Below are 12,347 nucleotides of genomic sequence, written 5' to 3' on the forward strand. Positions count from 1 at the left end.
TAGAATTTGGCAGGCAAGGATCGCGCTGGGCATTATATTGTATACACATTTAGATATCGCATTCTAATGCGAGGCGTAAAGTGCTTTCTTGGATTAACTGTCGCTGTTTCTATATTATGCATGGGATTCTGCAAAACCTGTCCTAATTCCTTAATGTATGGCTCTCATTAAAGAGCCATGAAAGTCAATGTCAGATTCCAAATCTGATCATTCACTGCTATGACATAGCAACAGTGGGTAACAGATCTCGCAGCTACCTCATAAAGGAATTCCAAGCTGCTATGGATGGGATCTATGAGAGCCAGGCAGAGAAGCGCTCAGATGCAAGGAGGGCAGAGTCTGAAGGAGGAGGAAGGAAGAGAGAGTGCTGAGGTGGGTGGCAGGAGGCCAGTTATTTTTTTAAAATGTGGGACAGGGAGGAGAGGTCATGTTGTGGATGGTTCCCTATACTCCTTTGCCCCTGCATCGAAGTTGAAAGCCTGAGCATGTATGACATAAATGTATAGATTTGTACGAAGCAAATTACGGAGATGGTTTTCACCTTGGGCTTTTGAGTGACATCATCAACAATTCGAGCTCTGCTCTAGTTATCTATTTGATGTCACTCAGAAGCCCTCAGTTAAAAACATCAGCGTAATTCACTGTTACACATCTATAATTCTATATATACTAGACAGCTTGGGATGCACTTTATCGCAGGTTTATAAAGAATAACATCAGAACTAAACTTTAATCAGAGGTCAAAGTGGGCGGGATTAGAGGGGTACGACGTGCCATACTTTTTTGATTTATGAAAAACCGTTCCCCTACTTTTTGTGAAAGCACAGCCGCTCCTGGACATTTAATTCCGATAGTTTAAACGCTTCAGCAGAAGTGTCATTCAGTGAGTCTTCTGTGCTGTGAAGCCGAAGTTAGGCAGACAACTAAACAACTCTTCCTGCCAGGGTGCGTACTGCGTGAAAGAAATATGAATATGCAAAACAAGTTAATCTGCAAATTTAAAGGGTAGTCTGCAAATGCAAAGGATGCTTGGGAGCTGGCACTGGCTTTACTTGATCAAATCAAGCTTTATGATGACAGTGGTAGTGTAAATAGTTGAGAACTGAGCTGTGAAATGCTTGCTTTTAATTGTAATTGTATTTATTTATTGCTATCTACCCCTGACAAGATTTTGAAGGGACATTTATGTAAAAAAGAATTGCATTACATACAGTCAGAATATTACGAAAATCCACATTTTGGTAACACCATTTTATCTTAAACTCTTTTACACATTTTGTAGCAGTCTATCATACTGTGTGTGACGCAAGATTAATATAATGACTTACATATTCACAGTGCTTTCTGTCACAGGCTGTGACTTCGTAGCAGTAAAAATACAAAAGTCCACTGTACCAGCCAAAATTTAATTCTGTGGCTGTCTTGTTACACACAGACCCCTGTAGTGCATTAACTATTAGAGGTTTCGTAATGTACTATAGTGCAATTCACACTGACAACTTTATTTTGTATTTAAGCTCCACATTATTTTATATGTAGATACCTGACGGTGAAATGCCAAAAGACTGTAGAGAATATTTAGTGTTTTTTGGTCACAACTGTGACCCCTCCCCCATGCTCACTGACTTCTCCCATTGCATGCAGCATCACAGTTCCCATACTTTTTTAATGCACTTCGACTGCTGACTGTGATAGGTAATACAGTTGATTTCTGAAATCACAATGCCTGCATCCAGCAGCCAAGGAGAAATCCAGATCAGGGACCATCATCAAAGCAGCTCTTTAATCAACAAAACAGAAATGTTGCTTTTCTTTCTTCTGCTCTATTTTTCTAGCTGCCTGGAGACAATAGAAAGGAGATATTCATAGCAACATGTTTATTTTTTGATTTTCTTAGGTAATTATAGAAAAGTTAGAAATGTTCTGCACATTTTATACATTCTGACCTACTGCATTTTTTTTTTACGGACTTGTATCAAACTGAGTCTAATACCTTTTTTGCCACAATTATCTAACAGCTTTTTTGATGTGTTTAATTTTGCACTAGGGATTCTATTTTTATTCTTCATGTTTGCAAACATGCTCTTTCTTTCGTATGAAAGAGCTGTGCACCAAGGATTTAAGTGGGTTGTGGGAAAGTTGATGGTGTGACCATATAAGGAATACAGTACCCCCTGCAGTACATTATAAGAATATTGAAAATCACTTTGGAGTTCCATGACCTTATTAAGGAACTCAGCCTTTGACCTCTTTCATATATATGATCATGGAACTGTTTGCTGATCTGCAATAACCTCATAATGTACAGCAGGGGGAACTTTATCCAACTATTGCACTTCTCACCTCTGGCAAGGTAGAGAAGTGCTGTGATTTTCATCTGGGCCTTCGGCACCCTTCAGTGTGCATTGGTGTAAGGTGTTTTTTGCGGTTTTGGCTATATGTGAAATTTTGAGTTGTGTGAAGTTTTATGGCATGGTGGGTGCACAGTGCACGGGCATTTTGCGCAGTAGCATGAATGTTGGCGAGAGACTACAAATAGACACAGACATGCATGCAGGTACTTATCATCTTTTGGGAGGCCCAGTATGATGCTTAGAAACTACTGTTGATCTGCATCAGTGGCCCCCATCATGGTATATGCACAAATGGTGTCTCTACATTTTAAGAAACCATTCTATTTTCACCGAGTAATACATTGTTCATTGATGTAAAATGCTCTTAGAAATATTTGTAAATAACCCAAAAATGTCATGTTGCCACTGGTATGGTCGTGTACCGCAAGCACAGAACTTGCTGATTACATTGTCTTATGAGCAACATGTTTCATTCACCACACGCTCTAGGTTTACACAGGAAAGAGCAGATGGTCAACCGAGCAGCAGGACATTAGAATTAATGTACCCACAAACTGCAATGCAATCAGCCCTGCGCAACACACTGGTGCACACACACACACAAGCACTCTACCACCACCTAAGAAAAGGTCAGTTGTACTTCTTAGAGTACTGGGTATTCCATGGCCACTCACACAGCTGACACCAATTAGGCGTTGGCTAAATGGACGACACCCTTAATGCAATATTGAGAGAACCATAAAAACATCCCAAAATCACACAGGTTCAGACAGCAGCTTGTGTGCCCGCCCCTTAAGAGCACAACCGCAGGGAAATGCAGCGCATTATTCTACTATCTTGGACGAGGTCTGCCCATGGACAGCACCCAGGTGACCCTCTGTGGGGATGGCCACAGGCACATATGTATGCAAGTAAAATCACTTAGTGGCTAAGTAATTGGCTGGTGTGAGCAATATACAAACCAAGTAACAACATGACAACCCTGTATTCTTTCAAGAACGTACAATAACAGAGGAAGAAGCATTCCCCTGTGAAGGCATTTTTGAAACAAAGCCATTTCTTTACTTGTGACCTCATTCTACCCTCCACCGGGTGGGAACTGACACTTCTGGATGTATGACGTTACAACGCACACTTTTACAACGCATGCACTTACAACGCATTTTTTACAACGCATAATCCATTACAACGCATGACATTACAACGCATGACACTACAACGCATTTTTAAAAAATACCTTTACAACGCATTTCCATTACAACGCATACTACCTTTACAACGCATACCATTACAACGCATAATATTAAATTACATTTAAGGTAAGTATTAGATAGTATAGGGGTAAAAGTTACTTTTCTAACTCCAGGGGGTGCAACAGTAGGGTAAGTGTTGGATAGTATAGGGGTAAAAATTACTATTCTAACTCCAGGGGGTGCAACAGTGGGGTAAGTGTTGGATAGTATAGGGGTAAAAATTACTATTCTAACTCCAGGGGGTGCAACAGTAGGGTAAGTGTTGGATAGTGTAGGGGTAAAAATTACTATTCTAACTCCAGGGGGTGCAACAGTAGGGTAAGTGTTGGATAGTGTAGGGGTAAAAATTACTATTCTAACTCCAGGGGGTGCAACAGTAGGGTAAGTGTTGGATAGTATAGGGGTAAAAATTACTATTCTAACTCCAGGGGGTGCAACAGTAGGGTAAGTGTTGGATAGTGTAGGGGTAAAAATTACTATTCTAACTCCAGGGGGTGCAACAGTAGGGTAAGTGTTGGATAGTATAGGGGTAAAAATTACTATTCTAACTCCAGGGGGTGCAACAGTAGGGTAAGTGTTGGATAGTATAGGGGTAAAAATTACTATTCTAACTCCAGGGGGTGCAACAGTAGGGTAAGTGTTGGATAGTATAGGGGTAAAAATTACTATTCTAACTCCAGGGGGTGCATCAGTAGGGTAAGTGTTGGATAGTATAGGGGTAAAAATTACTATTCTAACTCCAGGGGGTGCAACAGTAGGGTAAGTGTTGGATAGTATAGGGGTAAAAATTACTATTCTAACTCCAGGGGGTGCAACAGTAGGGTAAGTGTTGGATAGTGTAGGGGTAAAAATTACTATTCTAACTCCAGGGGGTGCAACAGTAGGGTAAGTGTTGGATAGTATTGGGGTTAAAATTACTATTCTAACTCCAGGGGGTGCATCAGTAGGGTAAGTGTTGGATAGTGTAGTGTAATATTATGCGTTGTAATGGTATGCGTTGTAATGGTAGTATGCGTTGTAATGGAATGCGTTGTAAAGGTAGTTTTTAAAAATGCGTTGTAGTGTCATGCGTTGTAATGTCATGCGTTGTAATGGATTATGCGTTGTAAAAAATGCGTTGTAAAGGTAGTGCGTTGTAAAAGTTGCGTTGTAAAGGTTGTTCCCCGACACTTCTCAATAATGGTAAACGGGAGAAAAGTATTGGTCTGTGAATCAACAAACTTCTCTGTGTGAGATTCACCATTGTGGATCTAAATTGCACTCTCAGTCCTTCCCTTAGCCATTCTGTAGCTATTTCCAATTTGCATATGCAAAAGAGATTTTAGCAATTCTAAGGCAACGAAGTACCATTAGGGAAACTTGAACAAAGATGGGTACCACTTGAGTTTATCTGTATTCAACTATGCAACGAACTAGGCAGCCAATAACTGGACTGTTCTCTATCAGAAAAGAAGGCTGAGTAGGGGTCTGATAACCCTGGGTACGTTTCTGAAGGAGCCATATCAGTAGTTGGCAAAAAACACCTGTTTGGTCCTGTACACTAAAAGTGAATAAATGGTCATTGAAAGAGGCTGGAAAGAGATTTAATAGATGCCATAGGGACTGAGTTACACAGTGGGATAGGTATAGGCTCGCTACAGTGCGGGTTGCATGAGTTCATGAGGCGTGACATTAGGGAGTATAAATGCTTAGGATGATGGTGGTCAACAGCACCTCACAAAGTGCCTCATTACTATCAGGAGTTGTTTACAATCACCCTATCTCAGCTTCAGTCCATCAAAGGTTTTACTCCTAGGCTCAACTGATGTTGCCCTTAACCCGTGCCATCGTTCGGTCCAGCAGTAAAGTGTGTCTTCCATTTTCTGCAAGTTACCGGGTTTCTGCTTCCACTGCAAACATCAGTCTTAGTCCACCAAGTGACAGCGCCCCGCCTTGATATTTTAACAGTGTGCACACGTGATTTCCAGTGCAAACTCTAGCAAGATTTGAGAGCGCCCATTACGATACTATTTGACCAATCTTCAGGCTGAAAGAGTTCAAGTACATCAATGCATAGAGGAAATATGTGCATTGGTTAACAATCCACCAATGAGCAGACTTCAAAGCCCATACCTGGTTCATAAAGCATCTGTGTCCTTATGCCAGGTTCTCTCATCTGTGTGCCCTATCCTAAAAGGCAGCTCAACACCTGCAATCAGCATTCTCAAGTAAGACCACCTGAACTTCAAAACCCGCCTTAAAAGCGCACCTGGTCTGGTTGCAGACATCAGTGGCCTCTGGTCAATGACTTCTGCGGACTTCAGTTACTCCCCTGAGTGAACATGGCGCGGTTCCTTGCCTGCCACAGCCCCGTCAGCTGCTCTCTAAAAGTGCCTCCTGGTGACCTGCGCAGTACAAAAATGTTACAAATAAATTCGTTTTTTTATTCAATTAATTTATTAACGAATTATCTAACTATGGCACTGTTCTTTATGTAAGGTAACTAGAAAACTATATCAAGCATGGAACTATCCTAACAATGGACCTAACAATAATTATGGGGTTCCGGTAAATTTGTAACTGTATTATGGAACTATGGAATTTTAGGAACTTTGAAACTTTACTTACGTCGAACCAATGGTAACTGTGGAGCTGTACTAGTCGTGAAACTGTACTAAATATGGAACTAGACGAAATGTGGAATTATGTTAACCACGGTACTAACTATGAAAATATGCCTGATACACAGCTATGCTGAGTGCTACAGCATTTATGCAACTAATTAAGCTATTGATCTACTCTGGGACTGTATTGATTATGATTCTATATAACAACTCTGATACGCAAATTATGTTAATTTACTAGCTAGACACATATGCGACTGTTGCGATTACTTTCTTTCCTCTTATATCACATGTGACGCAAGTCTTTTCTTCCTTGCCTCTCTTAGGTTGGCTGCATGAGCTGGCCAAGCGCCTGGGCACGCAGTATAGCACTGTCATGGTTGCCAAGACTCACTCGTCAACCAACAACTCTTCCCCTGCTGTGATCTACCTTAATGAGAGCCGCGAGGGGAATACCACTACCTTTGAGCTGGTGGGCGGGCCCTCCATCCGCAGCTCCTACATCACTTCCCTCTACTTCGCACTCAGTAGTCTGACCAGTGTGGGCTTCGGTAACGTGTCGGCCAACACCGACACTGAAAAGATCTTCTCAATCTGCACCATGCTGATCGGAGGTAAGTGACGCGTGCTGACATCACAGCGGGTGGGAGGCGCAACGAACCAGGAACTAATGTGAAAGGATCTCAGTGATGGAAAATACTGCGTTGCTAGTAGACATTCACCGCTTCACCGATCATGTAGAAATGTTGTCATTTAATTAATATTTGAGGCCTTTTGTGCATACTTTGAAAAATATCAGTGATGATAATAGCAGAAATTTCAATATGTAATTAATATTATAAATAATGATATTAGGAAAAAGAATAATAACTATACTATGTGTTTCAGAACTGACAATAATCGTTAGCAAAGAATGAATGTCAGTAAACGATCATCTTAATTCATCATTATTCCATAGGTGCATTAGTTCTGAAGTTTATCGGTGCATACAATGTCTGCATGTGGGAGAATGTACCGCATTGTAGATTTATGCGGCACATTTTGCTTCAGACAATACTTTTGAAACAATGACGTTTGCAAAGGAGTTAAGTAACAAACATTTTATTTTAAAAAAAACAACAAAAAACTTTTCCAAATCATGGAATTGTAGAGTTGTCAATAACGGCAAACTCTCACCTGTGCAAAAAATACTTTGTGCTTCTCTGGGTGAAATTGATCTGGAGGCTGATGGATTTCTGACTGTTGTCTAGAATGAATGACTTGGGTCATATGCACAATAGTAGGGTGACCAGAATTTTAAAGCCAAAAACCGGGATATTTCCCAAAAATAGAAGAAGGACTACATTTTTACTTCAACCCAGCGCCAAGAATGACAGCGCTCCTTAGCAGAGAATTACAGAAGAGGCAGCAAGAACATACATCACATGCCATTTTTAGAGCCAGTAGCATTGTTAATACATTGCTGTCTTATAACAGCTGCTAACTATCACTGCTTTGCAAAACACAAAAAGATACCTCCCACCATTTTTAGCCGGCCCTCTCTAAAAACCGGAACATGAGCTTAATTTAATGAAATCTGCAGGGACAGATGGCGAAAAACCGGTACTGTCCGGGCAAACCCAGGACACCTATTTACCCTACACAAGAGCATCCTAGGAGGGGAAGACAGGATGCTGTTGCTTGGTCAATAGCGGTAATATTGCAATCACCATAGAAGGGCAGTGTGGGAAAAAGTTGGAGAAAATGCATATCCAACTGCTATATGAGCAAAAGCATAAAATATTTTATTAATGTTTAATTGTAATTAGCTGATGTTTTAGTCACTCTATTTCCTGGTTACATACAGGCATCTTAGTTGCTGAATAATAAGATGCAACACATTCATTAGGCTCGTGGCAAACCAGACAAAACATGTCTGTGATTTTTTAGAACTTTTTTTGAAAAGCTAAGGGTTTACCAAATCTTTCTTTCTTTGATCTTTATTTCGACTTCGTTAAGTCATAAAAGAGAAAACAAAACATATACAGTCAAATGTACAGAATAAACAAACACCCAACAAAAAAAAGTTACATCAACTGCTAGAAGTATATAACCAAAAAATGAACTTCATATAATACAGTTAATATTTCATATCGTCAAAAAGGTTCTTCTAATATTCCAAGCAGCAGATAAAAACTTGCTGACAGCAAATACAGTCGAAAGGGATAGGTCAGATTTTAACAAACGAAATGCATCCAAATAATTCCTAAAACCCCAATTCTGCAGATTGGAATGATCCATTTTTTCCTGGGTTTCATGTAAAATGAACAAAAAAACATAAAATGAATGTCACTCTCAAGCTCATTTGTACAGGCTGGACAATTTTTAGGAGTAGATAGGTGCCAGCCGCTAGTAAGGGCTCTAATAGGTAATGCATTGTATCTCCATTGTAGGAATAGTTTCCTAAGACCAATGGGGTTTATGTCATCCAGTACTGTCTCCAGTTTATAGTAGTCCTTCACTGTTAGGAAGGTGGTAGACATAGGCCCCAATGTGGTAGTTGTTAATAAAAGAGTCAAATTGCGGTCATGATACAGGGCAACCAAATTTTTGCGAGATATAGTGCTGCATGCCTCTTGTGGATTTGTCCACAGAGGCAGTAGGCCCATCGCCGTTAGCTCCTCTTTTATATACTTAAGCCATGGAATTTTACGTAAAGCTGTATGTTGGTATAACTCCATAAATTCACAGCGATAACTCCGGAGTTCGGGGGTTGTCCAGAGTCGCCTCCAAAAGGTTAGGGGCTTCACTCCAAGTTCTTTCTTAATTGATCTTATACCCATATCAAGCCTAAGAGGGAGAAGTGGTGTGCTCGATGGAAGAGCTGCCAAATTCCGTAGGAACTTGTTTTCCGTTGTGAAAAGATCGGGGGCACAGTTGTTGCCCCACAATTCACCACCATATAGTACTGCCCCCCGTGCCTGCATTTTATAGATTTCTAGTGGTGAACCAATAGGATGTATCATGGATTCTTTCCATAGGTTCAGAATACCCCCCACCTTTTGAGTCAACTTTAGATTTGATTTAATCTGGTGATGGGACCATGACATCTTCTCATTCAAAGTCAGTCCCAGGTACTCAAACGTATGGACTCTTTCTAAACTGATACCATGAATAACAGGGTTGGGACGGGTTGACCTAGGAGGGTTAAAAATCATGAATTTTGTTTTACCAGTGTTGATCTCTAGCCCCCGGTCATCACAAAAAGAGACGAAGCCATCCAGGACTCGCTGGGCACCCATAGGAGTCTTAGCGAGTAACAAGGTGTCATCAGCAAACATGATAGCTGAGACACCTATACCAGCGAGTCGTGGGGCGTCTCTGTTTGGAACTTCATTCAGGTGGGAGATGAGTCCATTTACATAGAGGCAAAACAGGGTAGGTGCCAAAACACAGCCCTGCCTTACCCCCCTTTCAACGGGGAAGCTAGCTGATAAACCTCCTTCTCTCCCACATCTAACCTTTGCAAAGTTATTAGTGTGGAGACGCACTATAATCTGCAAAAGAGGTGCGGGGAGACCCAAGTCCTGCAACACAGCCCAAAGTTTCGTGCGTGGGACCAAATCAAAAGCCGCACGCAAATCGACAAAGACAGTATAGAGGGAGCCCCCCTCCACCCTGACTGTCTTCCAGAAGAGCATGCATAGTCTGAAGATCTGGTCAGTTGTTGAAACGCTCTTTCTGAATCCAGCCTGATAGGGGATCAGGAACTCAAACTCTTCCATCCAATCCAGAAGATGGTTTAGGATCAGCCTTGAGAAGAGTTTCTGAGCCACATCTATCAGGCTGATAGGCCTGTAATTACCAGGGAGCAAGGGGGATCCCTTTTTAAAAATAGGGACAACTTCTGCGCCCAACCAAGTAGGGGGAACTGGCATACCCCTAAGAATTGCATTAAATAATGCAGTGAGATACGGTCCCCAGACTCTTGGTTCATGTTTATACAAATCGCCTGGGACACCATCCAAACCTGGAGCTTTACCCGCGGGGAGCATCAGTATAGCAGATTGAACCTCACTCAAGGTGAAGTTAATATGGGCAACAGCACTCCGAATAGATAAAGGTGAAGAGTGAACCCCCCTGTATAGGGCACTAAAATGTTCCTCCCAAACTTCGGAGGCAAAGTTTGGAATCACTGCAGAGACGGGCTCAATAGAACCAGTAGAGACAATCAACCAAAATCTACGTGAGTCTCTAGACTGGAGAGCAGAAGTTAATTTATCCCAGTTTTCTGATGCCCACTCAAGTTTGGCGTAATGTATTAGGGTCTTATAATTACGTCTCTTCTGTTGAATTTCTTCCCTATTGACATTCTTTTTTATTGCTGCCAACAACTCAGTTTTAGCTAATCTACACGCCCTGTTATACCATCTGGACCGACCATGTATCTTTTTAATACACCGAGTGGGTGGATTAAATATATCAACAAGAGTGGAAAATAATTCTTTATTGACCTCAGCCAGTTTTCGACAATAGTCAAGGGAAGTGGGGCTTTACTACATCGTCCAATGCATGGCCAGCCCTCATATAGACTTGAGCGAGTTCTCCTTGGTTACCAACCAATTTCGCCCATTTGAGTCTACGTTTGTTATTGGTCAATGTAATTTTATTCAGTGTTGAAGAGTTGGGTACTAAGTATGGGTCCCCGGGACAAAGACCCGTTAGGGATACTTCCAACACCAAGGGATTATGGTCACTCTCACCCCTCGAGAGGACCTCAAAATCACAAACTCTATGCCACTCCTTACACTGGACAAAAATATAGTCAAGTCTAGCCTCCTGCCCTGGTTTATTAAACGTCGGCCTTGAGGGATTATCAGAAGCTGTTCGGCCATTGCAGGCCCTAATTGAGTGGGTCATTGCCAAAGAGGTAATTTGAATGGCCAAAGGGGCCCAAGACCTAACCACTGGACCAACAACCTGTGGAATGTGCCATATTTCGTCCTCATCATGATTTGTTTGGTCCACCAACCCCAGAAGTGGTTCAAAATTGGAGTTGAAATCGCCAGCAACAATAAACATTATGCCCTCAGGGATCTTGTTTAAAACATTAGATAAAACGTCAATCACACTGGATTCCGCACACACATTCATGGGCCTGGAATACACATTAATCACTGCTAATTTTACGCCTAAGCACCAATCCAGTATCACGCAAAGAACATCTTCTGACCCAGTTTCCATGGTCGTTGCAGTGCAACCCAAGTGGGTGGCAACCCAAATGGATAAACCACCCGAAGGGCGACCTCTACCACTCCACACAGCCGGGATGGAAAAAGAAGCAAAACCCAAGCGGTGACAATCTTGTCTTGCCCAAGTCTCTTGGAAACAGCATATATGATGTAAATCTATAAAGGAACCCCACAAGGGGCAATCAAGCTTGCTGGATAAGCCAGCTATATTCCAAGAGAGAACTTTATGTATGACTGATTGATTTGCAGTGGGGCTTAAATTATTACATCTAATGGGTACACTCAAAATTGGTTGATCAGTTGTAGGAGTAACAAAAGAGGGGGTGCAAGTGTAGAGTTGCTTAGGAGATAGCATCACTTCAACAGGGGAATTAAAAGAAACAACCTCTGGACTTAGTCAATCTACCTCCTCAAGGCAAGCATACCTATTATTACACGAGTAATTGTCTCGTGTAGGCACATCAAAACAAATGGACCTCTCTCTTCTTCTAAACGAGGTAGAACCAACCCTAGTCCAATTAGCGTCGAACCCAGGGTGGGAAAAGGTAGTAATTGGAGGATAGAAGAAAGACAGTGATAGTGGTTTGATAGAGGTAACTCCAACATTGCCAGACCAGTTACAGATGTAGGGAACAATCTGAGAATTACTAAAGATCACCACAATGCAATCACCTTTAATATTCTTTGTAGTAGTTCCCAACCAAGAAACCCTCCTAACCATTAGTACCCGAGAGCTTATATTGGGGGGGAGAGGCCTATGTGTGTTAAGCCAGCTAATCACTTTATTTTTAAGTGAAGCATAGGTCTCTAAATCAGGATTTGTGAGCTCTGGGACGCCAGCTAAGACAATAACATAAGGTGATGCTTCAGGGGGGAGATTAATCACATTTTTCCAATTCTGACTAA

The 12,347-nt window shown here is 41.6% G+C and overlaps 1 protein-coding gene across 1 annotated transcript in view; it reads left to right on the forward strand.

The window, feature by feature from the left end:
* Positions 1–12,347, forward strand: part of LOC146857923 (voltage-gated delayed rectifier potassium channel KCNH8-like) — a 1,483,167-nt gene that overhangs the window by 1,070,283 nt on the left and 400,537 nt on the right. Inside the window, exon 8 of the mRNA XM_085648652.1 lies at positions 6,537–6,824. Coding sequence (XP_085504778.1) covers positions 6,537–6,824 — 288 coding nt within the window. The remainder of the gene's footprint in view (positions 1–6,536; positions 6,825–12,347) is intronic.

Source organism: Triturus cristatus, chromosome 3_2 (assembly GCF_964204655.1).
Source record: "Triturus cristatus chromosome 3_2, aTriCri1.1, whole genome shotgun sequence".
Lineage (NCBI taxonomy): Eukaryota > Metazoa > Chordata > Amphibia > Caudata > Salamandridae > Triturus > Triturus cristatus.